This window comes from Salvia splendens, chromosome 15 (genome assembly GCF_004379255.2).
Source record: "Salvia splendens isolate huo1 chromosome 15, SspV2, whole genome shotgun sequence".
In the NCBI taxonomy this organism is placed as follows: domain Eukaryota; kingdom Viridiplantae; phylum Streptophyta; class Magnoliopsida; order Lamiales; family Lamiaceae; genus Salvia; species Salvia splendens.
The window spans coordinates 9,822,755-9,849,540 of NC_056046.1; the positions used below are offsets into that span (position 1 = coordinate 9,822,755).

The 26,786-nt window shown below is 38.4% G+C and overlaps 4 protein-coding genes across 6 annotated transcripts; all 4 read left to right on the forward strand.

The window, feature by feature from the left end:
• The first annotated feature begins 410 nt into the window (after positions 1-410).
• LOC121769439 (ubiquitin receptor RAD23d-like) lies at positions 411-5,651 on the forward strand. Its single transcript, XM_042166241.1, has 12 exons — positions 411-586; positions 2,074-2,235; positions 2,431-2,484; positions 3,253-3,320; positions 3,473-3,523; positions 3,650-3,821; positions 4,136-4,285; positions 4,367-4,435; positions 4,535-4,582; positions 4,682-4,794; positions 4,888-4,972; positions 5,316-5,651. The coding sequence occupies exons 1-12, from the start codon at positions 521-523 to the stop codon at positions 5,430-5,432; spliced, it is 1,155 nt and encodes a 384-aa protein (XP_042022175.1). The 5' UTR covers positions 411-520; the 3' UTR covers positions 5,433-5,651.
• A 2,389-nt stretch (positions 5,652-8,040) lies between these two features.
• On the forward strand, positions 8,041-10,720 carry LOC121769539 (protein NRT1/ PTR FAMILY 3.1). Its single transcript, XM_042166379.1, has 4 exons — positions 8,041-8,109; positions 8,229-8,446; positions 8,787-9,343; positions 9,652-10,720. The coding sequence occupies exons 1-4, from the start codon at positions 8,043-8,045 to the stop codon at positions 10,514-10,516; spliced, it is 1,707 nt and encodes a 568-aa protein (XP_042022313.1). The 5' UTR covers positions 8,041-8,042; the 3' UTR covers positions 10,517-10,720.
• Positions 10,721-13,658: 2,938 nt separating this feature from the next.
• Positions 13,659-16,089, forward strand: LOC121767542 (ACD11 homolog protein-like). The gene is made up of 4 exons (XM_042163830.1): positions 13,659-14,040; positions 14,677-14,849; positions 15,353-15,498; positions 15,665-16,089. The coding sequence occupies exons 1-4, from the start codon at positions 13,759-13,761 to the stop codon at positions 15,769-15,771; spliced, it is 708 nt and encodes a 235-aa protein (XP_042019764.1). The 5' UTR covers positions 13,659-13,758; the 3' UTR covers positions 15,772-16,089.
• A 672-nt stretch (positions 16,090-16,761) lies between these two features.
• On the forward strand, positions 16,762-21,053 carry LOC121769483 (pentatricopeptide repeat-containing protein At1g63080, mitochondrial-like). Of its 3 annotated transcripts, none has more exons than XM_042166304.1 (3): positions 16,762-16,952; positions 17,698-18,899; positions 19,638-21,053. In XM_042166304.1, the coding sequence occupies exons 2-3, from the start codon at positions 17,784-17,786 to the stop codon at positions 20,694-20,696; spliced, it is 2,175 nt and encodes a 724-aa protein (XP_042022238.1). In that variant the 5' UTR covers positions 16,762-16,952; positions 17,698-17,783; the 3' UTR covers positions 20,697-21,053. The 3 variants fall into 3 exon arrangements, with proteins under 3 accessions (XP_042022238.1, XP_042022239.1, XP_042022237.1); XM_042166305.1 differs by having other exon boundaries at positions 17,710-18,899; XM_042166303.1 differs by having other exon boundaries at positions 17,765-18,899.
• Positions 21,054-26,786: the final 5,733 nt, after the last annotated feature.

Consider the following 26,786-nt stretch of genomic DNA (forward strand, 5'->3'; position numbering starts at 1 on the left):
TCTTAGCCAGTTTCATTTTACTATATTTGAAAAACAAAGAAAAAGGAAATAAGCTTTGACCAATTATTTAGGGGACATAAAATTATCCTAAAAACGAAATTAAATGTGGGCCTATCCTAATCTAAACTGGGTCGGCCCAATAATGTGTATTGGGGCCTCCATGAACAGCCCAAAACACACAAAACAATAGCGTATTTCTATTCCGTCGGGAAAAAATCTATAGTTTCTTATTCCCAATGTATATCCTACCCTCAATTTTATATCGTGCTTTACACCTTCCAATAATATCTACGCACTTGCTATTTGGGCCATTCACGGTAATCAAGGCGCGTGAGATAATAGCATCAATTAGATTAGCAAAATAAATATTATATCTGAAAAATAAATAATTCGTTTCTTGCACCGTCGTGCATCTTGTATCCCACCTTTTTTCCTATATTTTCTCACCGATCCCAATTTGCAGAAAATACAGGTAGCTGCTAGAATTACTCAACAAAAAATAGGGTGAAATTTTGTAAAGATGAAGATTTTCGTGAAGACGCTCAAGGGCTCTCATTTTGAAATCGAAGTGAAAGCCGAAGACAGGGTTCGATTCTATTCGCTTTTCGTCTTTGTGTTTATTCGAATGAATCTCTATCGATGCCAAGTTTTCGTCTAAATTATGTGCGAGCCTTTTTCTATTTATGTTAATTTTCTTTTTTGCGGATTCATGTGTAATTTTAAGTTGTGGGAGTATTTTGTGTGATTGTTCTGTGACGACGTTTCAGTTTGCTATGCTTAGTTGAGTAGCTGTGATGTTAAGGGTATGTCTATTTGTTTGATTTGATGTTTTATTTTGTTCGTTGTTTGAGTATCAATTACTCAATTTTGTGTTGGCAATTTATGATATGTTCTGGATTGATTTAGGCTACCAATGCTGTTATGACTAATGAATTCTCATCTGAGGCTATGCAATTTATTTATCAAAGTTAGGAATATTGATATTTATGTAACCTGAGAGTATTGGGTGGTTGATTTGGTAGTGTACCAATTGGTGAATGGTGGTGTGGGGGTCAAGAGTGGACTTTTGTGAAATTCTCTTAAATTGCGTGTTAAAATTGCTCATGAGGATAAATGAAGTAGTATTTTCTTTTACGTGTTGTATGGAAGGAAGCTGCATTTGTCATGTTCCATGAAGTTATCCATTGACTAAGAAATATGTGATCAAGCAAATAGGCTATACGGGGATGGACTAGTATTTTTGGACATAGATCCTGACAGTACGATAAAGCGATCAAATTGGCATGCATAAAACTGTTGATAATTGTCTTTTTAGTGCATAAAAAATCTCTAATTTCTATGAGGAATTGATTACATTGCCTCTAAAATTCCCTATGTAGGGTTTGCTTGAGTTCGATATTTCTTGCCGAAGTGGTTAACTTATTTCTTGGCTTTGTTAGTGTTAAAATTCTTTCATACTTAACAGTATGTAATTACCCTAACAGTTTGGTTGTGCTGATCAGATTATTATAATGCGTTTCAAACTTTCAATTTCTTATTCAAAATTGCACAAAGAAAAATTTCATTAGATTTACATGGCAAACCTGTCCTAGAGTTGGAAGTATAAGGAGAACATTGTATGGATACATATGCTCACTTGTGTGGTCTTAATGAAATTGTAGATATTTCACATATGAGTATGAATGGATTGCAATTACTTACCATAAATGTATATCGACATATGTTGCGTTTCCATTGAATTGGACTCATGATATGGTTACTGATGCAATCATATTTTCAAAAGAAAGAATCCCAGTTAATAATGAGTAATAGTATGTACAGTATTTGATTTCTTGTGCATGTCCTGTAAAAGCTTAATAGCTTATACTGCAAACCACTGACTGGATCTACTGAAATATGCTTTCTGTCTTTTACCCCATGTAGCTTAATAGCTTATACTGCAAACCACTGACTGGATCTACTGAAATATGCTTTCTGTCTTTTACCCCATGTAGTTTGCACCTCAGAGTTATAGAGTTGAGTTTGTTGCCTTGAGTTGGACTTTCCGTTAGCTTATGTTTGTTTGCTTGGCAGGTTGAAGATGTGAAAAAGGTCATAGAAAGTAATCAAGGGGAAAATGTCTATCCTGCTTCTCAACAAATGATCATTTATCAGGGGGAAGTTCTAAAAGATGGCACAACACTCGAAGAAAATAAAGTTGCTGAAAGTAGTTTTGTTGTTGTTATGCTTGCCAAGGTAAGATCTGATCTATTTCTAATTGATTTAATAATTAGCTAAAGCTTGTGATACCTAGATCTTTCAAAAGTACATGTCTCCCCTATCAAGGTATAAATTATTTCTTTTGTCATGTATTTTGTATCCTTATAGAACTTTTGATGCTACAATTTTATGTGTATTAGTACATTTTATAAATTTTGTTAAATGCTGTAGACCAAAGTATCTCCAGGCGAAGGGTCAACAACATCGAGTGCACCTACCATAAAGGTGAAGCTGGGTTTACTACATATTTAGTTAAATGCTTTTGTTTTTTTATTTAATTTATTCTGTTTGATTCTAGATAGAGAATGTGGAATCAGTAGCTTTATCTTTTGGTGATCTTGTCAGAGCGTCCACAATTCCACATATGAATACTATGAAGTTTAAGGAATAGTTGACTGGCCTATTCGGATAAATTGATTTAACTTTTCTCTACTTAATAATGTTCAAGGTGGTGTGTATCTTTCTGGGAAAGGAATTCTATAACTTCGAACTTGTTTTAAATTTGTGAAAATGGTTTGATTAAAAACATTTTACTTTCATTCCTTTGGAATTGTTGTCATGTGCAAAGTCGGCCCAAGCACTATCAAATGAAATCTTGATTAGATGGCCTCTTAGATGTGGCCAGAGGGACTAAATTAAACTTTAATGGTTATAGTATCTTCCCTTGTTTTCATTGCCAACCTTTTGTACTGCTGGCAGCTATCATTGCCTTGTAAACCTTGTAATTATTCCCTGGAATCACAGTATATGAAGCTATTTGAATTTTTTTCTATCCAATGTGCTCAATCTTGTTTAGAACAAACTGGTTCTCTCTGTTTCTCTAGGATCTAATTTTTTCCTTTATAAATCTGCTACCCATCATTGCACAGTGAAATATCCTTCTCAGTGCCCACTCTCTTTACATATGCATGATTGAACACATCTAATTTTGCTTACATTGTGATCATTTGGTGAGAGTGGCACGAGTAATGATTAATCAAAGTTGTCTGACAGGAACCACAAACTAGTGCAGCGCCAACCTCAGCTCCAGTATCCAATACTCCTCAGCCCCCTTCAGAAGTGTGAGATTTGTCTTTATGTGTTCTGATATTGCTTGGAGTTCCATTTATCACCTCGCCACACTTTCCTGTATATTTTGCGTGGATGCTTGCGAGTGAGTAGATATGTTTCCTTTCTAACTAATATGCCTTGAATGGTACTTAAATTTCTTTAGAGCTGCTGCGCCTGTGGCCGCTTCTGCTCCTGCTTCAGCTGCCAGTGAAGTGTGAGTATCTGTCAAATGAGATTTGTTGTCAATTAGGCTCTGCTCAGCATAGCTTTCTATTTAATGAATGTGATCTGAATAAATGGTATGTTGTGGGTATTGATTGTTGTTTTTTTTTTATCACAGTGCAGCTGTGTATGGTGAAGCTGCATCTAATCTAGTTGCTGGTAGCAACCTTGACGGAACAATCCAGCAGATTCTTGATATGGGCGGGGGAACTTGGGACAGAGATACAGTTGTTCGAGCCCTCCGTGCTGCTTTCAACAATCCAGAAAGAGCAGTTGAATATTTATACTCTGTAAGCATGTGATGTTTATTTCTAATATTTACTGAAAATTGGTCTGATGTTTTTGGTGATAGTGGGGAGTTTTCACATAATGCCCTAATGTGTAAAGCTGACTATGAAAAAAAGGATGTTTATGTTTTTCACGATATGGATGCATTCATGGAACTAGGCGACATCACTCTTATTCGTTCTTATGTTGTTCTCAACCTGACCTATTAATTAAGAGTTTTTGCCATGTGGTGGCCTATTTTATTCATGCTTTTCCTGGTTAACTATTACTGTTGTTGGCATCTCTGTCCTTATTACTAGCTTTTAATTTGTCCCAGGGGATCCCTGAATCAGCAGAAGCTCCTCCTACATCCGCCAGTGTTCCAAGTAGGCAGGCTGTTAATGTTCCTTCTCAACCTCAAGCAGCTCAACCAGCAGCTGTACCTTCAACTGGCCCCAATGCTAATCCACTGGATCTTTTTCCGCAGGTTCTTGTATATTTTAGGTTTTGCTTTACATAGATCTTAATAAAATTATTTGGGCCATAGAATCATGGTAATATTATATAGGGGTTTCCAAGTATGGGCGCAAATGCTGGTGGTGCGAATACACTAGATTTTCTACGTAACAGTCCCCAGGTACAGTTGTGTGAATCTGAGTACCCCAATCAAAATTAATTATTTTCATGTCTCAACATATCACTCGTGAAAGCATTTTGCTCATATTTTCTGCTGCAGTTTCAAGCCTTAAGAGCGATGGTTCAGGCCAACCCTCAGATCTTGCAGGTATGGAGGCACTCTTATTATGAGTATCTATGCTCTATCAATTATTTATGACACGTTTCTGTTTGCTAAGACTTGAGGGATATCGTTATTTGTTGGCAGCCCATGCTTCAGGAACTAGGAAAGCAAAATCCCCAGTTAGTAAGATTGATTCAAGAACACCAAGCTGATTTTCTCCGTCTTATCAATGAGCCAGCAGCTGAAGGCGGGGAAGGGTACAATAAGTTTTCTATTTATGCTGAAGACATAGTTGCAGCTGTGAGTTTATATAATTGGGTCCTAAATATGTGCTTCTTTTCTCGATGCAGTGTTAACAACATACTGGGCCAGCTTGCAGGATCAATGCCACAGGCTATATCAGTTACTCCTGAGGAACGTGAAGCTATAGAAAGGGTAAGCGCTTTGACTAAATTTCAATTCTTAGTGTTTCTGAAGATTGCAACACTTTCTGAAATCTTTAATGAGATGTGCCTTTATCGTGGGCCACAGAATGTTTTCGGTTACCTAGTTGGTTTAGATGCAACGAAGCCACTCCCCTCCTCCTCCCACACACCCACCATCCAACACACAACACACACACACACACATTGATACACAAATAGACTGAGTGTATTTGTTAGCCGTCCTCTTTTATTATACTATCATTCAACCATTGTATTTTCACTTATAAATATCTGAAGTAGTAAACGATTAGAAATGGGACTGTTTCATTTACTTTTTAGCATCTCGTTTACAGCTTGAAGCTATGGGATTTGATCGAGAACTTGTCCTGGAGGTGTTCTTTGCCTGCAACAAGAATGAGGAGTTGGCTGCCAATTACCTCTTGGATCACATTCATGAGTTTGAAGAGTAACAATAGGCATCAATGTGAATATATATTACCTTTTTCAGTCTCAAATGTGTCCCCTTTAATACCATCGTATTTTCATGTTGTGGTTTCATATAACTACTCTATGCGGTTATAGTTGAGCTACTTTAGCATCTTACTATGGTTTATTAGGCGTAGCAGACTTGATGCTTAGAGAAATGTAATTATAGACTGCTGTTTATGAAAATTCTATTTTCAGCGTCACAAGGTTCACAGTCAGCATGATTGCTACCTTTTGATTTCACCTATTTACCACTACTTTTACATATTGATCCTTTTAATTTGGAAAAGTTTTCATGAAAATTTATGTGGCCTCTTTCATGAGAACTTCACACATAATGATGTGTTGCACGCGTCGATGCCTCAAATCGACACGGTAATATTGGTTAAACTTATTATTGCTAAATGGTTAAAGTTAATATGCTACTACTAAATTTAAGTGAGCTATAATGGCCCCTTTCATTTTATAGAGAAAGCAAAAGGCATTGTTGTTCTAAGTCAGCCTCAGCATGGGATCATAGACATGTATTAGGGCCTAATTTTGTAGGACGTGTTAAAGCATCTTTTGTAATGAAGTTAAAGAAACTCGTGGGTGGAGCTAAGTGGAGTTTGGAGACGGCCTACTTTCTTTAACGAGTAAGATCAAGTTCAAAGAGATGGGTCATGTAATCTCTTGTCTCTTTAGTTATCTATTTAAATATTTTATAAATATTGGATTAGAGAATTCTCATCACAGCGATGCTGACACGTAAACTGTTATAGTGATTGGTTTGAGCCACCGGCATGCACGTTTAAGGACCTAAATCCATATTTTCCAGAAGTGTGACCACTTTTGTCAAGATCAGTCGTCTTCTACAGCCCACCCCACTATCTTTCGATTACAACACAAAATCGTCCTTTAAAATCTCATTAGAGGGAGAGAAGTAGGGAAGAATCAGTCTTCAATTGTGACCAGAAACTTTTATAGTGTGCCTAAATGATTTGAGTAAACAGTATGTGTGACCGTGTAGTTTTGCCACATAGAAAAATCGTTTTAGTAAATGCTTCTAATTTTTAATTTGAATATTGATAAAGATCTCATGAGATGATCACCTAAACATCCGAATTATAATGCAGCCTAATTATTCTTATAAATAAAACCGGTGTGTTTTCTTTCTTTCTGCCTTTCTAGAGGTTGTTGAATCCAAATTAAACAATTATGCATTACACGAATTGAATATTGCTTACGGGTAATGATATTAATGGAATCTTCCTCAATCATGTTAACTCGAGATTTTATGTCAAGTCACACTTTGAAAGCAAGTTTCACTTTGCTTTGAATTTGTATTATGTTCAAAAAGTTCAACTACTTATAATATATGATGCAACAACATATTGTAAAGGAATAATATATATGATAATGATTTAGGTGAATCAGGAATTCTCGATTTTTTGTATGACCTAACTACATATAAACTTATAATAGTAGTATTTAAAATAAATCATTTATTCATAATCGGTGAAAGTGTGCCATCCACCACCTTGAAATAGTTAAGCATGTGGTCTTAAACTAAATTAACTAATGGGGGTTAAATAGACAATAATGACCAAATAGAGATAACAAAAGAACTAGACGCAAGTTCTGTGGAACGAATATTGTTAACTCACTATGATGTATTATTACTTATTACCAAATTCAGATTGAATATACTATCTTCAGGTAATGTCACATTTAAGGTAATTTAACAATTGAGTTAGTTAATTATGGACAAAAACTCCATTCAAAGTCTACCCATATATAGTTAAATTTGTATACGCATAAAATTATTTTAAGTATAGTTCATACTACTACTAGTATTATATACGATTAATTTAAGAATTATAAGACAGAAATGAAAATACTTATTGAGTTAGTAGTAATATACGATTAAATTTTTATACGCATAAAATTATTTTACATATTACTCTCAGTAATGGCTGCAAGAACTCTCTATACTTGTACTTACAAAATGACACATGAGACGCATTCTAAAATTATTCATACAAATTAAACTACGCAAGCATATAATTATAATCATATCATTTTATAAGAGTAAATACAGTTAATTTATAATAGTAATTGATACAATTAATTAGTAAAGTATAAACGAAAAGAAATATCCCCCAAAAAATGAACAACAAATAAACACAGCCGCAAACGGCATGGCGACAGAAATCATTTCCAAAAGAATTCACTGCTGTCCTCCTCTCTTTCACAAGCAAAATTTTTCACGATTTCTTCTCTTTCATGAAACCATATATCTCTGCATCACTCTCCCATTCCCATTCCTCTCAACTTTTGTTCTCTTTTACATCTTGTTGTTTTGCTTTTGTTGCTTCGCGGCTTGTATATATACCAATTTGAATGCAACTCCAACTACCATTTACCACCACATAAAATAAAAAGAAGCTATTTACAATGGTAATTGATGGTAAGAGAAAAAAGTGCATAAAAAAAATTAATGAAATGAAGAAAAGGTTAGGCCTAGTAGCTAGGCTGCGTGCATCCATAGAAAACTATGTAATGCCTATAAATAGGTGGCTAACACCAACTCAAAAATACCCAACACTCACAGCATGGAAATGACGAAGCAAATTTCCCGAAGGAAACAAGGTGGCATGATCACTATGCCCTTCATCTTTGGTAAGCAACATTTTTTTTTCTTAGTAAACATAAATCCTCTAGTAATAATCAAGATTCAAGACATAACATCATAGTATAAATGCATTTCCTATGTTTTAAGTATATATGTTTATTTGCAGCAAATGAAATATGTGAGAAACTGGCTGTGGTCGGATTTGGTACAAACATGTTAAGCTACTTAACAAGCGAGTTGCATCTCCCGCTCACTCAGGCGGCCAACACCCTCACCAACTTCGGCGGCACCTCCGCCATGACGCCGCTCCTTGGCGCTTTTATCGCCGACTCTTTCGCCGGAAGATTCTGGACCATCACATTCGCTTCAATCATATACCAAATCGTTGAGTTTCCTACTTCTCATATATGAACTATACCTAAATTTGCGTTTTTAACCACCTCTAAATTTTGGTAAATAAATATGCTTCTATTACAAATTTCATTAATTGATCAATACTCAATTTTCCAGAGTCTAATGTGAAATTCGGATGGACGAACGATATTTTTCTAATAACCAATAATGTTAAAGGAATCCGGGAAAGACAGAAAGTAGAGTTTAGACAACAACTTTCAAGCTATTATCCGACCACTTCTAATAACTAAAACACAACAATATGGACACTTTACACCACTTATTACAATGTTGGTGCTAATTAAAACACAATTTGTGTGATTGGAAGCAGGGGATGATAAGCTTAACAGTGTCAGCAGTTGTGCCGAAGCTAAGGCCACCCCCTTGCAAAGACGGCCAAGTCTGCCAAGAAGCGAGCTCTGGGCAGCTGGGCGTGCTCTACGCCTCGCTCCTACTGACGGCGCTGGGGTCCGGTGGGATAAGGCCGTGCGTGGTGTCGTTTGGGGCCGATCAGTTCGATGAGAACGAGCCGGAGCAGAAGACGAGCACGTGGAAGTTCTTCAACTGGTACTACTTCTGCATGGGTGCATCCATCCTCGTGGCCAACACCGTCATCGTCTACATCCAAGACAACATCGGGTGGGGCTGGGGCCTCGGAATCCCCACTGCCGCCATGTTTCTCTCTGTTGTGGCGTTTGTTGCCGGATACCCTTTGTACCGGAAACTCGACCCCGCTGGCAGCCCCTTCACGCGCCTAATGCAAGTCGCGGTCGCTGCCTTCCGAAAGAGGCACGTGCCTGTTTCGGAAGGCACGATGTTGTACGAGAATAGGGAGCTAGATGTTCCTATATCAATTGGTGGGAAGCTACTCCATACCCAAAGCATGAAGTAAGTATATAAAAATTTTCCAGTCATTTTTCAGTTTCAGTCTAAATATACTCTCAGAGTTAGTTAAATTTAGTCCAAAGTCAGCAACCTAATACCAAGACCTAAATTCAATTGGTAATAGGCATGGTAGATGGTAGACTTATATAGTTGTTTCAGTCTTCTCTTTACATTGATGTATGATATTACTATTATAGCCCGCAGGGCGTAGCGCAGTTGGCAACGGAGGGGCAGATCTTGCTGATATTACTATTATAATTATTTTTTGTTTCAATTGCCAACAACAAGATCCTTAACGACCACACACACAGGTTTTTGGACAAGGCTGCCGTGGCAACTGAAGAAGACAACCTGAAAGCCCCGAACACATGGCGGCTGAGCACGGTCCACCGCGTGGAGGAGCTGAAATCGCTGATCCGAATGGGGCCAATATGGGCCGCGGGAATCCTCCTAATCACAGCGTCTGCCCAGCAAAACACCTTCTCCCTCCAGCAGGCCAAGTCCATGGACCGCCACATCACCAAAACCTTCCAAATCCCGGCCGCATCAATGAGCGTCTTCACACAGCTCTCCATGCTCTCCACCATCATCTTCTACGACCGCCTGTTCGTCCCCACCACGCGCCGCCTCACTGGCCTCGACCGCGGCGTATCCTTCCTGACCCGCATGGCCGTCGGCTTCCTCATCTCCCTCCTAGCCACGTTCGCCGCCGGATTCATCGAGATCCGCCGCAAGCAGGCCGCCGCAGCCGCCGGACTGATGGACAGCCCCCACGAGGTGATCCCGATCTCAGCCCTGTGGCTGATGCCGCAGTATTGCCTCCATGGGATCGCGGAGGCGTTCATGTCGATCGGGCATCTGGAGTTCTTCTACGACCAGGCGCCGGAGAGCATGAGGAGCACCGCGACGGCGCTGTTCTGGCTGTCGATCTCGGCCGGGAGCTACACGAGCACGCTGCTGGTGACGGTGGTGCACAGGGTGAGCGATTGGCTGCCGGATAGGAATCTGAATAGGGGGAAATTGGAGTATTTCTATTGGTTGATCACGTTGTTGCAGCTGGTTAACTTGGTTTATTACTTGATTTGCGCCAAATATTACACGCTTAAGCCGGTGAAGGTTGGCGATGATGATGCGAAGGCTGAGGAAGATTGCTTTGAGCTGACGGGGCGTGTTTAGGAGATTGATTTCAGGCTTAAGTATGTTTAGTTTTTAATAATACTACTCCATATGCACGGATGCACCCCTTTCTTATATCTAACCGGTGGAAATTTTATCTCTCTTTGAGGATCAACAACACTACTTCCCAACGACAACCACCATATTGATGATGATGATGATGATGATGGTGATGATCAAAATCAAAATCAAATTTTTTTTTTCTCCTTTAATCGAACCGACGCTGACATGAAACGGTTAATTTAGTTTTGGATTGGATTGTTGCCAAAGCCCTAGGGCCACACAATTGAACGGTTGAAATGGGCCAATTTAATGGGCGTTTTACAAATAAAATATGAAGGTGCGTTAAAACTTACGTTACAGCAATTATATTAATCTTTTATGATTTCAACCATTTTCCTTAACTAATCTCGAACTTATTATAATACGACACTGCGACTACCGTCTTGAACTTTTATTTTATTTGAGAGGTGGCAAATCATATAGGTTGAGCGTTATTGAATGAACTTGATAATAACCCAACCTAATATAGCCTAGCTTGAACTTGATATGTGAAGAAATTCTCAATCTGAATACGAATTTGGCCTGCTACATTCAAACCCGAACACGACACGAATCTGTTAATGTCACAAAATATAATACGGGTTGACTCGACACAATAACAATATGGTAACAACACAAACCTAATTTTACTCGATAAGAACCAGGTATTACACGATTAAGCATAATAATTTACACGATTTAAATATGATTTACACTAACCTCTAATAAAAAATTTTAACAGGGTAGTCCGAATCCAACCCAACCCGAAATTACCAAGTTTAATGGGTCAATCTGATAAGAATACGAACTCAATAAGACTTGACACTAATCCATTAATTTTGTGCATGTTCGTATCGTATCAAAATTTATCAACCCTATTAATATCTACTATATTTTTAACTATTCTCATAAACCTATGTAATAAAAATTCAAACTATAGCCAAGTTGATCCATGATGCGTAGTAAGAGTTTCATTTGTGATATTTATACTATCTTCGTCCACGGAGTCTTGGGGGAACATGTATATCTAATTTATATGGCAAAATTCTCGATCCAGGCGTATATGTAAAATTGTATTCTTAAATGGGACATACTCTAGTATATTTTTTATTCTGAAAATAAGTGTTGGGCATTCTAAGAATGCGTATTTAGACTAATCTATAATATAATTCTGGCAAAATATTTAATAAAATAAAATAATGGAATGTATGGAAAAGATTTAGGAGAAGGGGCGGACGCAGAAATAATTATCGATAAGGGCTGAGACTTCTAAATTTTATTTTGATGTATATTTTTGAGTAATTTAAATTATTTATAGGGGCTTTTACATTATAACTTACACTAAATTTGACTAAATTTTTTTAAAAATTTAATAGAATTTTTTTTAAAAAATGATTTCATCGAGGGCTTAAGCCCCACCCCTTACACCTTGGGTCCGCCCATGTTTAGGAGATTTATATATATAGAAGCGTAGGGATGTGATCAATTGCTAACTCATCGTTTAATTGCTAACTACAACTAATTTAAGACTATGAAATTCTAGAGATCTAGTGGTCTATAATTTGCCATATGTAATTTTATTTTTTTAATATAAAAAAATAATAACAACCATCAAATTTAGGGTTTAGAAACTCAATGTCAATATAGTGTATTAAATAGTATATCAACACAAAGACATGGCAATACCAACACAATTTCATATTGACATTCTACGATCATTATATTGACATAATATGTAAGTCATATTGATATAAATCTGAATCTTCAAAAATACAAAAAATTTAGAATTTTTTTTCAAATTTTGTCTTCGAAACATATGCATGTAGGATCTCGTTGGAATCCTTATAAAATTATCCTTAATTTGATATATGTTGTGTGAAAAAATGATTTAAATTGAGATAGTTATATGCATTTAAAGTTTTGAGATATTTTTGAAAAGTTAGTTATAACTACTTTTTTGTTAATTGACTTAAATACCCTAATTGACGTTTTTTTCTTCACTTTATTGATATTCGGAGTTGAATGATCTTAGCCTTTGATTTGAACTTCTAATGCCTATCATGTAGTTGTAGTTAGCAATTTAAGGGTGAGTTAACAATATAACACACCCTCGTACATTTGATTTTTAATATATATAGTTTGGAGGAAATATTTAACACTAGTAAGACAAAATAATGGAGTATATGAAAAATATTTAATTAAGATTATCGCGTGAATTTCATAAATTTATTTCTTTAATTTTTATTTATATATATAATAAGATAATATAAAATACATACCACCAAATCAAAGCCTAATATAAATTTACAATGCAAAATTTTAATTCCTACATATAGTAAAATGTACAATGTGAAATGTGTTACGTTATGATTGGTTATACAATGATAATATAGTCAAGTGGTTCATACGACCTTCACCAATAGAGCTCCACTCGACGACGAAGAAGCAGAGCTGCATGAGCCCATGCAGCTGGACGAGTCCGAAGAAGGAGAGAAGAGGGAGACGAAGGCACGAGGCCGATCCAAGAACCGATGGTCCAAGAAAGATCGACCAAAGAGGGCAGCTTCTCGGCCCGCCAAGTATCGGGACTTCGTCAGCTATTAGAGATAGACATGCGTGGAATTCTTTTTTATTTCTTTTTTTATTTCTTTTTGAGTTATTTCCTTATTTTTCATTAATCCTTTTCCTTTTAAGATCGAGTCAAGTCTTTTGGGTCTCTATAAATAACATAGAACCCCCATAGATGGAGTCATTGAGAATTAAAGTAATAAACACTTTTTCTCATCTTCAAACTCTCGGTTCTTTTTTGCTTCGTAATTGTGCTACAACGTGTGCTCTAAACTCTCGGTAGGATCATTGTTCCTATGAGTGGTGCCCCATAAAATTGACCTATTGGTATAGAGCATGTCATAACTCATAACTATAGGTAAAAATTGACGTGCTATTCAATCCAAATCTAGAATACATAGTAGTAGTAGTATTTTTTCTAAAAAAGTGAGACATGTCAATTGCAGAATAAAAATGGAATAAATGCAAAAGATGAAGGTCGGTCATTTAACTACTTTTGGCGCGAATATGCAAAATACCCACTCAATACCCGAATCCCATCAGTCGTCAAAACAAACGCGCCTCTGTAAATCATCAATTCCACTCATAATTTTATTACACAGTAACGCAACAATCTCCCGAGGCGAGAAGCCATGCCTCCCCTCAAATTCCAATCTTTTTTCTCAACAACTGATAGAGAGATTCCGATTTCAGGAATTCCGATCTCTTCGGATGAATCTTACCAAAAAACAGATTTTACGCCGCTTGCTGCAGTGGTGGATGCGTTTGAGCAAATTTCGGCGGTGCTCAAGGCGAAGGGGCTTCATCACGATCTCGATTTGAAAACGTTCTGCGATGCGTGCTCTCTCGTCTCGGTGTTATTTGGGTGTTTAGGCATCTCGTTCAAATTTGCTGAGATGGAGTATGTTTCCAAGGTCGGTTTAATTTCATTCTGAATCATCCCCAATTTGTTAGGGTTTTCATGTATTTGATGTTGAATTCATCTGGATGCCGCCTTCTCTGTGAAATCATGTGTTCTATGTGAATGTTTTTTGTTCGTATTTGAAGGATTGGAGCAGTAAAATTTGGAGAATTAATTACTTGGACAAAAATTACTTGATATATAAGGGATGGAGTAGAAATTCCATTGTTGGAAGTAATTTAGTTGATTTTACATCAACATCTTCACAAACTGAAAAAGGTTTCTATAGTTTGTTTTCCACTTTGATTGGTGACAGCTTGTTAATTATATCCAAACGTAGATGATATTTCTACTCATGTTTGGATTAAATCACAACACAAACATGTAGTAACACTGTGATGTTATTCGCGAAAGAAGAGCATTTTTCTGTCCACGGAAGTATCAAGTCTCTGCTTGAAGGTTTTCGTCGAAACTGTTTTGTTCGTTACAAATATCGTGTAACTTAATCTTAGGTTGGTTAACGCCCATACCTCTGAACTATTTGCAACAAGCATTTAGTTGAGTTGTGGCATCTATATCTTCTTCTTGTTGCAGATTGACTCCAAACTACCTAAAGGTTGACTAATTGGTATGAGCTCATTGTTTTCAGGTAAATGATCTCGCGGAAGCATCACAAAGATATAGAACATTGAATAGCGTACTTGATTACGACACACAAAATAACTCAGTCAGGACTCAAGGGAGTCTTTCGCGTAATTTGCGTAGAGTCAGGCAGGGCCTTGATCTCATTAGAGCTCTGTTCCAAAACTTTTTGTCTTCAAAGTAAGTCAGTTTCTCTTTGCATATTCTCTTGCTTGATGATTTAACTGTTTTCCTTTCATGAAATTCTTGGTAAGGTATGTTTTACGGGACATACCTAGATGCTTAATCCTAGATGGATAATCATATGATAATAAGTCATAACCACCCCCTCCGACTAAAATAATCTCGCAACTTAATCCTAGATAGATAATCATATGATAAATAGTCATACAATTGAATGACATCTTAGTGTACATTAGCATTTCCAACATATTAGTACTCCATTTGATAGATTTACACAACTTCTTAGTTGCATTTGTCCCGACGTTGGGCTATCACACCTGCTCTTCACATTGATTATAAATGGAAAGACATTTTCGATAGTTAACAATCTACTATAGAAATAGCTCCGAAGCTTCTAGTGACTTCCAAGCCTCAAACTTGTTTAACAGTCAGTATCCCTGAGGGCCTTGCTGTGACAGATTGTTTGACAATGCAACTTACACTTATGGTGCTGCTCACAGTGATTATTGCTTGAAAGATGCTGCCTCAGCTGCTTATGCAAAAACATGTGCCCCTTATCACTCTTGGGCGGTGAAGACTGCTGCTTATGCTGGTATGTATGCGCTGCCAACGAGGGATCAGTTGCTAGTGAAGCTAAATGAAACTGGTAAGCTGAGATTGTATCGCTATCGCATTATGTCATTTACATAGATACTTACTCAACACTGTTTTGTTGGCTCGCTGGAGGTTAATTTTGAGAACATTTAGATGTGTATATTCAGTTCTTGATTACGTTAATCATATGCTCTGATTTCCATCTTCTATGTTGACAGAGAAGTCCGCTGAGAAGGAAATGATCAGATACATAAATGCCTCGCTTCCAGTCATCGAGTACATTGATAATCTGTACATTTTGAGACGTATCAGCTTGGATTGGTAAGCTTGTTCCAGTGAAGATCCCGAGTCACCCCAGATTTGAATTGTGGATATAAAATCTAAGCTTTAGGCTCTAGTACATGAATACTTCAAAGGAGATATGACTGCTTATGCTTTTATGGTCTCAAGAATTCCAAGCAAATTGACTTTGCTGTATAACGATCACTTTGTGGCTTAATATATCTAGTGCTAATTTGATAGTTACATGTATAAGCTGAAAGCAGATTTTCCAGGCTCTTGAGGTATATGTAAACAAATATCAAAATTATCTACTAGTTCCCAAACTAAATATTCAAATAAGGAAGCCATACGGTTTGAATAAGTGATGTTCTTCATCAAGAACTGAAACTACTTCCAGATACAAATTTGAGAGTTCAAATCGACTATACAGCATTTTCAACACATAGATCATCAAATCTCACAAAAAAATAAAATTCTACCGTAAAGTAGTAAGACTACAAGTTCTATTAGAGGGAGAAAGCATAAAACTAAACTAATGTATACACAATGAGAAAGAAGTCTTTTTTCATACTTCCTCATATTGAGGACCAAGGGTGAAATGATATTTGATGGAGAAGCCCATAACTGTTTCTCTGTAAATTCAACTCACCCATGCTCATGCTCTGCTCTACCATTTCTTTTTTTACTTCCACAAAAGATATAGTTTTAAATTGACCAATGACAACTAGTCTTGTTACTTCCATACCATAAGTGATAATAAGCCCCTCTGCATGTATATCACTATATTGTGTATCTCAGAAAAAAGGAACTTTGGAATCACAAATTGGAAGTACTATTTATTAACATAAATACAATTTCTTAAGATATTAAGATGAAATTGAAAGAATGAAAATCAATAATTAAACTATTCTCGGCCCACTTATCTAGAACATATTCGAAAAGCCCAATATCTGTTAGTAAGCTAAATCCGGCCCAATAATTAATAAATCAAAACACAAGTATTAAATAAATTTCATCTTGGGCTTGGCCACCTCCCTCGTCTCCCTCTCTCTCTTTACAACATTTCCGGTGAAACCAACAAATCTACCACCACTTCCGCCGCCCCAGTCCCCATTTCTTCCTTATTTTCGGCCGACGGATCAGCACGGCTGCTCTCGGCGCCTCCGCAGTGGAATTGAATTCAACTCAACAACATCAAGAAGCCTGATACTATTTGTTCATCAGGTACTTCTTCTTCATTGATGTTGCATATTCTTCTCCGGCAGCGATTTTTCTTCTTACCGTCTCCTTTGTTGGGTTTTTTCGTGATGTGATTTGCTCATTTTTCCTAAATTGGTATTTATATACCTAAAAATTGGAATACTAAGATTTGTGAGATATTGCAATTCGAAGTCCAATGATTTGATTTATAATTAACTAAGTGATGTTGCGTATTTTGGTGGAAGCTTTGTAATGTGCTGAATTTGACTGGGATCTGTATATGTTTGTAAAAGAAAGTGATGAGCTGAAATGAGTGAGAAAAAGTCTAGATTATACATGTTTGTTAACGAAAGTGATGAGCTGAAATGAGTGAGAAAAATCTAGATTTACATGTTTATTGAAGAAAGCGATGAGCAGAAATGAGTGAGAAAACGTCTGGATTATACATGTATTTAGGGTTTAAGGGTTTAAGGGTTTAGGGTTTATAGAAAACAAAAGTTTTTTGGAATCCAAATCTTAAGCTCCAATGCTTTATCGCATGAGTAATTACAGCTGTTATCCGATAGATTTCCAAAAACTCATGGCTTTTACAAATAAAAAATGTATCATCACTCGTTGAGCAAATGTTTGGTGGATGATGGATGAGTTTAGGCGCCAAACATGGATTTTACAGTTTATATTTCGATTTGGGTGGATTTTAGTTGATTTTTAAGATTATAGTCAGTTATTTATTTTGGTTGGAATTTATGGATCTAATTCTGTGTATTAGATGTTATTTCAGTAGACCCTTTCAGGATCGTGCTATTTTCAGTTGGTCTGATATTTTTTCTTTAAAGGCAACGTGAAAAGGTAGATATGAATTTGAGGCGTTTCTTTAGCAAAAACACGGTGAACAGAATCGCTGAACTCAATGGCAGAGCATTCAACCAGCATTCATCTGCTTATATATGTGTAGCAGCTGCTAGCATCCCTAGGCCCCCTACTTTTCATCCATCAGGAGCATACCATGGCTCATCTTTCATGAACTGCCCTAAGCATAACAGAATTTATAATCAGTTTTCTAGATGCATTCAAACTTCGGGACAAGTTGAGTTAGATGATGACTCATCAAGTCATTTGGAATGTGAGTCAGAAGATGATGCTACAATGAATGAGTTCTTGTCCCGGTTTGTTTGGCTGATGCGGAAAAAACTCGCTGCCTCGTATCCCAAGTGTGAAAAGGATACAATTAACGGCATGCTAGTGATCATTGTTGAAAATGTTGTATCGGAGATGGAAAAGGGTGGTCTTCAGCAAGTGATGGGGTCTGGTGCTTCTACGCCCTCAGGAGATTTCAGTGAGGATTTGTGGAGAACTGTGTGGGACGTTAGCAATATAGTTCTGCGAAACATGGAGAAAGAAAAGAAAAAAGAGAAAATGAAGACATTTCTTCAGTCTGAGGAAGTTAAGGAAATGTACAGATTTGCTGGTGAAGTGGGCATTCGAGGAGATATGCTGAGAGAGTTTAGGTTCAAGTGGGCTCGTCAAAAGATGGAGAAAAGTGATTTTTATGAGAGTTTGGAACGCATGCGGAAAGAGGCTGCTCAAAATGATTCCCAAGAAAAAGATCAACGGGGAAACAAAGTCGTTAATGAGGACGGTAATCTGCTTGAAGGGAAACAGACTGGTGTCTCACTTCCTAAAAGACATGGCAAGATCAAGTATAAGATTTATGGGCTTGATTTATCCAATCCAAAGTGGGCTAAGGTGGCGGATAAAATTAATGAGAGTAGCAAATTTATGTGGCCCGAGGAGCCAAAGCCAATATCTAACAAGTGCAAACTTGTTACTGAGAAGATCCTCTCATTGAAAGATGAGGATGATCCTGCTCCACTTTTAGGAGAATGGAAAGATCTTCTCCAACCTAGCAGGATTGATTGGGTTGGTCTTCTTGATAAATTGAAAGAGCAGAATTCTAATATACATTTCAAGGTATGGTGTTTTGGTCTTTCATGCAAATTTTATCTGGACATTTTTTTAGAAGAGTGATGATTTTGTTTGAAATGATAGCTTTGATATATAGATTCCTATTTTTTGGTATAACCAAACTATCCCCTAACCAAATCATCCTCTTACATGATATTTCTTTCACATGCCCATCCATTACTGGTAATTTTGGCAGAATTGAATGTTTTAGATTGATAAATAACCAGATCTAAAGATGTGAATCCGACATGAAACTGTTGAACATGTAATATTAACAATACAACTCTGACTAGATGTATAAATGAAGTTTTTATCATCATTGATATTCAAATAATAATTGCAAGGTAAGATTTGATTTTATATTTCCAAATTTACAACTCCGCGTTCAGTAGACGACTGATTACCACATTGACACTTGTTTATTTATGCTGAACCATAATCTAGATATATGTCTCAAATGCTTCGAAGAGCATAAAAGCTTTCTGTATAAAATCTGGCAACCATTTTTCAGTCAGTTCTGGGAAGCATAATTGAAACATTCATCCCATGTTAGAAGGGTGTAGGAGGAGCATTCGGTCATAATAATTTACTATTATTAGTTAATGCTTTGATAAACAATTGCATAGAATTTTATTGACTTCAGGTATTTCATAATCATAATTTATGCAATTTTATTGACAGAGTTGTTTTTTAAAGTTAATATCCTGATGTTTTTAATGTTAAATGGCAACTTGTTTGTTTCAGGTTTCAGAATTTCTACTTTCTGAAGATTCCTTTGAGGCAAGTGAACGGGACTACTCAAAACTGATTGATGCTCTTGCCAAGGAGAACCGCTTAGAAGATGCTGAGAGAATTCTAAAGAAAATGAATGACATGGGCATTCTTCCTGATGTTATCACATCAATAACATTGATCAAAATGTATTGTAAAGTAGGAAATCTTAGTCGAGCAAAAGAAGCATTTGATAGCTGCAAGGCACATGGGTTCCGACCAGACGTTAAGGTCTACAGTTCTATGGTCATGGCCTATGTGAATGCAAACCAACCGAAAGATGCTGAGTCTATACTGAGAGAAATGGATACTCTGGGTATTAAGCCTCCAAAGGATATATACATGGCCTTACTTCACCTGTATACCAAAGCTGGCCATGCTGACTTAGCTGAACGAATTCGCACTGCCATGCAATTTACCGGAGGATTTAGCATGGACCTTGAATCTTTGACATTAATGATTGAGGCATGTGCACGAGCTGGTAATCCCGACCGTGCTTTGAACTATTTTACTCAAATGACAAACCTTGGGCTCAAGCCAGATGATAGATGCACTGCAAATGTGATTGCTGCCTATGAAAAGAAGAATTTGTTGGATGAAGCCTTGGAGCTTCTATTGAAACTTGAGAAGGATGGGTTTGAGCCTGGGGTTGCTACGTACACAGTTCTGGTTGATTGGTTTAGCAAGTTGGACCTTCTTGAGGAAGCCCAACAGCTATTGGACAAGATTTCCGAACAGGGTGAAGCTCCACCATTTAAGCTCCATGTGAGCCTCTGTGGCATGTATATCAAGTCAGGAGCTGAGAAGAAGGCCTTGCAAGCTTTAGGAGTTCTGGAGTCGAAGATTGATGAGTTGGAGTCGGAGGACTTTGAGAGGATTATAGGTTCACTTGCTGGTGGGGGCTACGTGCAAGATGCTCAAATGGTGCACGGGTTAATGGAGTCTCGGGGATTTGTTTTGTCCGACCGAATGATGGCATCTCTGATGGCATCTCAAGCACTGGGAAAGAGTAAGAAGACACTAATGAGATAGAGGTAATAAAAATCAATATGATCTAGCAAAATGGCGACTTATGTGATGACGGTTCATTAGTGTATGTGCACCTAGTCATGTTAGTTCATTTTACTTTCTTTCATGAACTTGTTTTTTGTTGGAGTGTATGGTTGGCGCTCATTTTTGTGGGAATCTTATGTTATCTAATAGGTCTGAGGTATCAGAAAAGAACAACTATCAGTATAAATTGTTACTGAGAGTTCAAATAAGTGGAGTCTTTTGCACCAACTCATTTTAGGTATCCACTGCTGCACTTCTCATATGCTTTGTTTCGTTTATGACTAAAAAATGTCCCAAATTTCCTAGTTGATCTGTTATAAAATGTGTTATTGAATAGATTTGTCTAAGATAAGGGGTGGACTGTGTATTATCTCTCGTAAAACAGAGTTGTAGATTGTATAAACTAGTGTTAAGTTTTTTTTGCTGGTTGTGATCTTTCATTGTGACATTGCCGACATGAATCTTTCACCCAATTTTACTCTTTAGAATTATTTTAAGCTACTAAATATTTTCACTGAATTGACTGCTTGTTGAGAGAATGCTGTTAACCGTGTTGGTTTTTGAGCAACTCTATTCAGGTGTTTAATATGCCATGACACTTTAATATTTTGTTTGCTTCAAAGTATTTGGCCCTTAATAAGCAAAATGTTGGATATGTAGTAATACATATTAATTGTAACATGTCCAACCAAACGTTGAATTATAAGCAAAAACAAGATAGTGATACCGTAAATGATAAAAGACATTTTAGTCAAACTCATTTGTGGAAATCATGCCTATTGTCTATTTATGAAACCATGCGATATGTAATAAATTAACTTAAATTAAAATTAAATACTCTTAAACGGATGAAATTAATCATAACTAAAAAGTACAAACAAAATTAAAACACGAAAGACTAAAAATTGAACAAAGTTTTTAAAATAAGCACATATAGTTTATTTGCTTCTACTACTTTTTTTCTACTATTGTTTTTGTAGATGGATGAGATAATGAGAAATTGAAAAGAGTACTAGAAAGTAACATCATAATGTGGATTATTTGCTAAATCTTACCCTTAAACGAACACTTGTTTAGTTCCACTTAAAAAATCCAAATAGAGAAATTTGATGTGTCCCCAACGGAAAAAAGACAGCTGAAGAGAAGAGTGTGGGTGCCCATTATACACCTGTAATAAAATGGCATTGTTAAGATTGGTCGACTAGCATAATGTCCACATCATAACTTGATTAGGTTCCCCTAAATAGAAATAAATATATGAAAAGTAGTTGATGGGTAATTCACTTTTAATGCCACCTGTTCAGAAAAGTGCTGCTCACAATCCGATTCGTAATCTTTGTATACCAATTGAGGAAGCACATCTGCATTTTTTAATTTTACCAATTTTCGATGGTCAATACATAATTCATTTTTATTGTTGAACTTACTAAGTTGTTGATATCTGTATGATTTCTTTGATTATACAGAGCAATCTGGCAACACAAAATTATTTCAGAAGCTCTTTTACAGTGGAGTAGTACAGTAGTAGTATTTTTTCTGAGAGGAACATATTTTTTTTAGAAGGCTGCATAATTTGGAGTTTCTATTGGGAAACTTCCTATATGATTATATTCATGTGTTTTTACATGAACAATCTTTTTTTTATACAATTACATGAACAAGAACAATCTAAATGGAGTCCACAAAAAATCTCTTCCTAAGTGGTTGCTAAAAATTGCACCAAAACAAAGTTCTTCAGAACTCAATATGAATAATGTTTGTAAACATGTCTCACCATGAAAATAAATTAAAACTAAATAAATAGAAAAAAAAAGAATCCTATGAATATCTAGATGCAATTACTAAACACAAAAAGCTCTCTATCATTAGGACTTGATATACTTTGCAATGACAAAGTCGAGTGTTTCACACCATGATTAGATTAGCATAGTGAGTAATAGTATAAACTAATGTATATACTAATTCGGAAGCGAAGCATTTGAGTTGCTCATCAAACTTGGACCTTAATAAATTAATGTAGTCACCGTCAAACACATTTGAATAACTAAATAAAAATGATTTATAACAGCCAATCTAGACCTTAACTGCTAAGTTTGGTTTGAAATAGGACAAACCAAAAGGTCCACATCACAGAGATTTTGCACTGCACTAGAATTGCCGGATTTGCACGGGTTCCATACTACCAGATGCATCTACATATAATACTTTATCCATTTTCATTGAGCAAAGATATTCATCACAAGCAGGTCACACTGCATAAACAACTACCAGAAAATAGTAGTATCAAAACTCAAACAAACAGAAAACGTAAAACAAGCTAGTAAGCTACTCAAATTGAAACAAACAAAAGCAGGAACCGACAAAAGAAAAGCATATCTGATACGAGCATATTCCTAAATTATCCTCGTATCTATATTGTTTAGTTAGTTATTGATTTACCATATCTTTTCATATTTATTAGGATTATTTTCTTGTTCCTTAAGTTAGGGTATCCACTATTATAAATAGTGAACATTGTTATTCCTTTCCATCATTCAAGAAATATCAATTCAGTTTATCCTTTATCGTCATCTCGTCAAACCCTAATTGACCGAGAACCCTAGGCTGCTCGAAGGGAGGATCCCGCGAACGAACCTAACCCTTCTCCGGCGACTTCGCGCTGCCGGAACCGATACGAGTACCCTCGTATCAATATCAATAAATCAAACTACGGGATACTTGGTTCTACATGAACAATAGGCAAGTTCATAAAAACATGGCGGGGGATTGAGGGGTCGCAAATCTAGTATCAATCTTAACTCTGCCCACTTGATCAATTGACAGTTCCGTTGGAAAAAGAGAATCGGACACCGGCTTTTAACACATGACCTAAAGTAATCAAATAAGTTTTTTTTTCCCTTGTTGGTCTCCCTATTTGACTCAAACCTTTGAAATGTTCATTTACTATGTGGATGTTCCAGATCGACCAAAATATGATATAGAACATAGATATTCATACTTCTTATCAAGTTCGTGGGGAGGAGTATGTTAAGATGCTCCTGCTCTTAACGTGAATATCCTGACCAATTCCACCAAGTAACACTCGTTCCGGCGTCTTCAACAAGAAGATCGGCGGCTGAAACAAAATCTGGCGCGAAGATTCACTCTTCGTCGGCAGAATACAAAGGTTCAAAGTATTACGCAATTTCTTGGGCAAAATAATATTCTTCATTCATAAGATTTTCGGAACAATGAAGAGCCCTATTTATAATCTATGGACCCTAGGGTTGGTTCGACCTATCCTAACTACATCGGGAAAGAACCAACAAAGAAAACCCGACGGAAAATAATAAAAACGTTAATTACATAATGACTAACTAATTACCAAAATAATTAAATAACAAAAATAATTAAATGACCAAAAGACTCTAACTAATCAAAGGAATCGGTTGGGAGGTTTCAACCGATCCCTTGGCCTCAAGCTCCTGCTCGGCTCCGCGTCTCTCTCTGCTCTCTCCTCGTTCTCGGCTGGTGCTCGCTCCTCGTCCTCGGCTCTCTCCTCGTTCTCAGCCTCGTTCTCGGCTGGTGCTCGCTCCTCGTCCTCGGCTCTCTCCTCGTTCTCGGATGGTGCTCGCTCCTCGTCCTCGGCTGGCGCTTCCGTCAACTGCTCGCCAGCCGTTTCCCCTGCTACACTCACGTCCAATGGGGTTGGTGTGGATGCATTCGTAACAACTCCCCCCTCCTTAGCAGCACCCTTGTCCTCAAGGGGGAGATCTGGAAATCGCTTGCGGACTTCCGTCAGCGGCTCCCACGAGGGTGAGTCCGTTCCATCCGACCAACGCACCAACACGTGCTCGACCGCCTTTCCCTCATGCCACATAATCTGAGACTCCAAAATGGCCACCGGATGAGCAATGGGTCTGACCCCGCTGAACTTGTCGGGCAGAGGAACCACTTCATCCCACGCCACGAAAGCGCGCAACAAGCTAACATGGAAAACATTATGCACCCGACTCCCCTCGGGAAGACGCAGCTTGTACGCCACCGGACCTATCTTCTGCAGAATCTCAAAAGGTCCATAAAATCTCTTCGCCAACTTAGCCGAAACCGGTTTTGCCACCGAGTGCTGACGATACGGCTGCAGTTTCAGCCACACGAAATCCCCCACTTCGAACTCAATGTGGCGGCGATGTTTATTAGCCGACGCTCTCATCCGTTGTTGTGCCCTCTGAAGGTTCCGGCGTAACTCCACCAAGAGCGCACCCCGTTCCTTAATCAAATCTGCCACGTTTGGAGGGGTTTTGGCCGACGGGGGAGCAGCAATCAAGGGTGGCGGCTCTCGGCCATACAGAGCACGGAATGGTGACGTCCCGAGACCCTCATGATGAAAACAATTCAGCGCCAATTCGGCCCAAGGTAGGAAGTTCGACCACGTCGAGGGGCGATCCGCGGTGAATGCGCGGAGGTACTGCTCTAGTCCCTTATTCCGACTCTCCGTCTGGCCGTCGGATTGCGGATGATAGGCCGTCGAGAAGTGCAACTTCGTGCCGCTAAGTCGCAAGATTCCTTCCCACACGGAATTCAAGAAAACCGTGTCCCGATCCGACACTAAAGTCCTTGGAAATCCGTGATGACGGACCACTGTATTGACGAAGAGATGCGCCACGCGCAGGGCGTCAAACCGAGTGGGTAAAGCGGCAAAGTGAGCATATTTGGACAACCTATCCACCACAACCATAATGGTCGTATATCCCCGGGATTGCGGCAGACCCGTTATGAAGTCCATGGAGACATCGTCCCAAACCTGCGACGGGACCGGGAGCGGTTGTAGCAGGCCGGCCGGTTTCTGGGTTGAATACTTCGTAGATTGACAGACGACACACGCGTCTACAAAATCCCGCACTTCTTTCCGCATTTTGGGCCAGTAGAACCCCGCAGCTAACAAACGGAACGTACGCTCATGACCGGGGTAGCCTGCGAGTGGGGTACAATGGTGTTCCTTTAACAGCAACCTCTTCATGGCCGATGACGGGCTGACAAGGACCCGGCGGCCAAAGTAGATCAGACCATCTGTATATGAAAGGTGCGCTGGGGCCTCGCCTTTTTTTATTTTCGCCGCCAGCTCCACCAAATCGCGAAAGGATGCTGTCTCGGAGCGAAGTACCTCCAGCAAGCGCGGTACGGGATGGGCCACAGCCGTCAACAGCGCCGCTCCCGCGACAGCATCTTCATCTAAAGAAGCCTCCGGTTCACCCGGTGGTGTGACCCCATCCTCACGACGCGACAGAGCGTCAACCGCCTTGTTCGATATCCCCTTCTTGTACTCAATTTTAAACTTGTACCCCATCAACTTCCGGACATACATTTGCTGATCCGGCGTGTGAACAACTTGTTGGAACAGTTCCTTCAAACTCTTTTGATCGGAACGAATTACAAACTCCCTCCCCAACAAGTACTGGCGCCATTTTTGGACGGCTTCCACAATAGCAAATAACTCCTTGTGATAAGTGGAAGCAGCTCGTCGACGGGGCACCAATTTCCTGCTGAAGAAGGCGATCGGATGAGCATCCTGTATGAGCACTGCCCCAATGCCGACATCGGAGGCATCCGTTTCAATACAAAATGGCTTCGAGAAATCGGGCAGACTCAACACCGGCGCCGACGTCATAGCTAACTTGAGAGCTTCGAAGGCGTCCGCTGCCCCGGCATCCCACTCGAAGGCGTCCTTTTTTAAAAGATCAGTAAGGGGAGCTGCAATCATGGCGTAGTTCGCGACGAAGCGGCGATAATACCCGGTCAACCCCAAAAATCCACGTAACTGCCTGACCGATCGCGGGGTAGGCCAAGCGGTCATAGCTTCCAATTTCGCCGGATCCGCCTTCAAGAGGCCCTCCGTAATGAGATGGCCTAAGTACTCGACAGTAGTGCTGCAGAACACGCACTTCGTCAACTTTACGAAGAACTGATGGGACTGTAGTAAGGATAGAACCTCGGACAAGTGTTCGCAATGGGCCTCCAGAGACGGACTGTATATCAAAATATCGTCGAAGAACACGATGACGAATTTTCGGAGTAAGGGCTGAAATATTC

Excerpts from the sequence above, each read along its gene's own strand:
- LOC121767542 (XM_042163830.1), top strand. The coding sequence starts at position 13,759 with ATGCCTCCCCTCAAATTCCAATCTTTTTTCTCAACAACTGATAGAGAG. Across the intron at positions 14,041-14,676 it reads AGATGGAGTATGTTTCCAAG|GTAAATGATCTCGCGGAAGC; the intron begins GTCGGTTTAATT and ends CATTGTTTTCAG. Across the intron at positions 14,850-15,352 it reads CAAAACTTTTTGTCTTCAAA|TGATTATTGCTTGAAAGATG; the intron begins GTAAGTCAGTTT and ends TGCTGCTCACAG.
- LOC121769539 (XM_042166379.1), top strand. The coding sequence starts at position 8,043 with ATGGAAATGACGAAGCAAATTTCCCGAAGGAAACAAGGTGGCATGATC. Across the intron at positions 8,110-8,228 it reads CACTATGCCCTTCATCTTTG|CAAATGAAATATGTGAGAAA; the intron begins GTAAGCAACATT and ends GTTTATTTGCAG. Across the intron at positions 9,344-9,651 it reads CTCCATACCCAAAGCATGAA|GTTTTTGGACAAGGCTGCCG; the intron begins GTAAGTATATAA and ends CCACACACACAG.
- LOC121769483 (XM_042166304.1), top strand. The coding sequence starts at position 17,784 with ATGAATTTGAGGCGTTTCTTTAGCAAAAACACGGTGAACAGAATCGCT. Across the intron at positions 18,900-19,637 it reads ATTCTAATATACATTTCAAG|GTTTCAGAATTTCTACTTTC; the intron begins GTATGGTGTTTT and ends TGTTTGTTTCAG.
- LOC121769439 (XM_042166241.1), top strand. The coding sequence starts at position 521 with ATGAAGATTTTCGTGAAGACGCTCAAGGGCTCTCATTTTGAAATCGAA. Across the intron at positions 4,583-4,681 it reads CCAACCCTCAGATCTTGCAG|CCCATGCTTCAGGAACTAGG; the intron begins GTATGGAGGCAC and ends ATTTGTTGGCAG. Across the intron at positions 4,973-5,315 it reads AACGTGAAGCTATAGAAAGG|CTTGAAGCTATGGGATTTGA; the intron begins GTAAGCGCTTTG and ends TCTCGTTTACAG.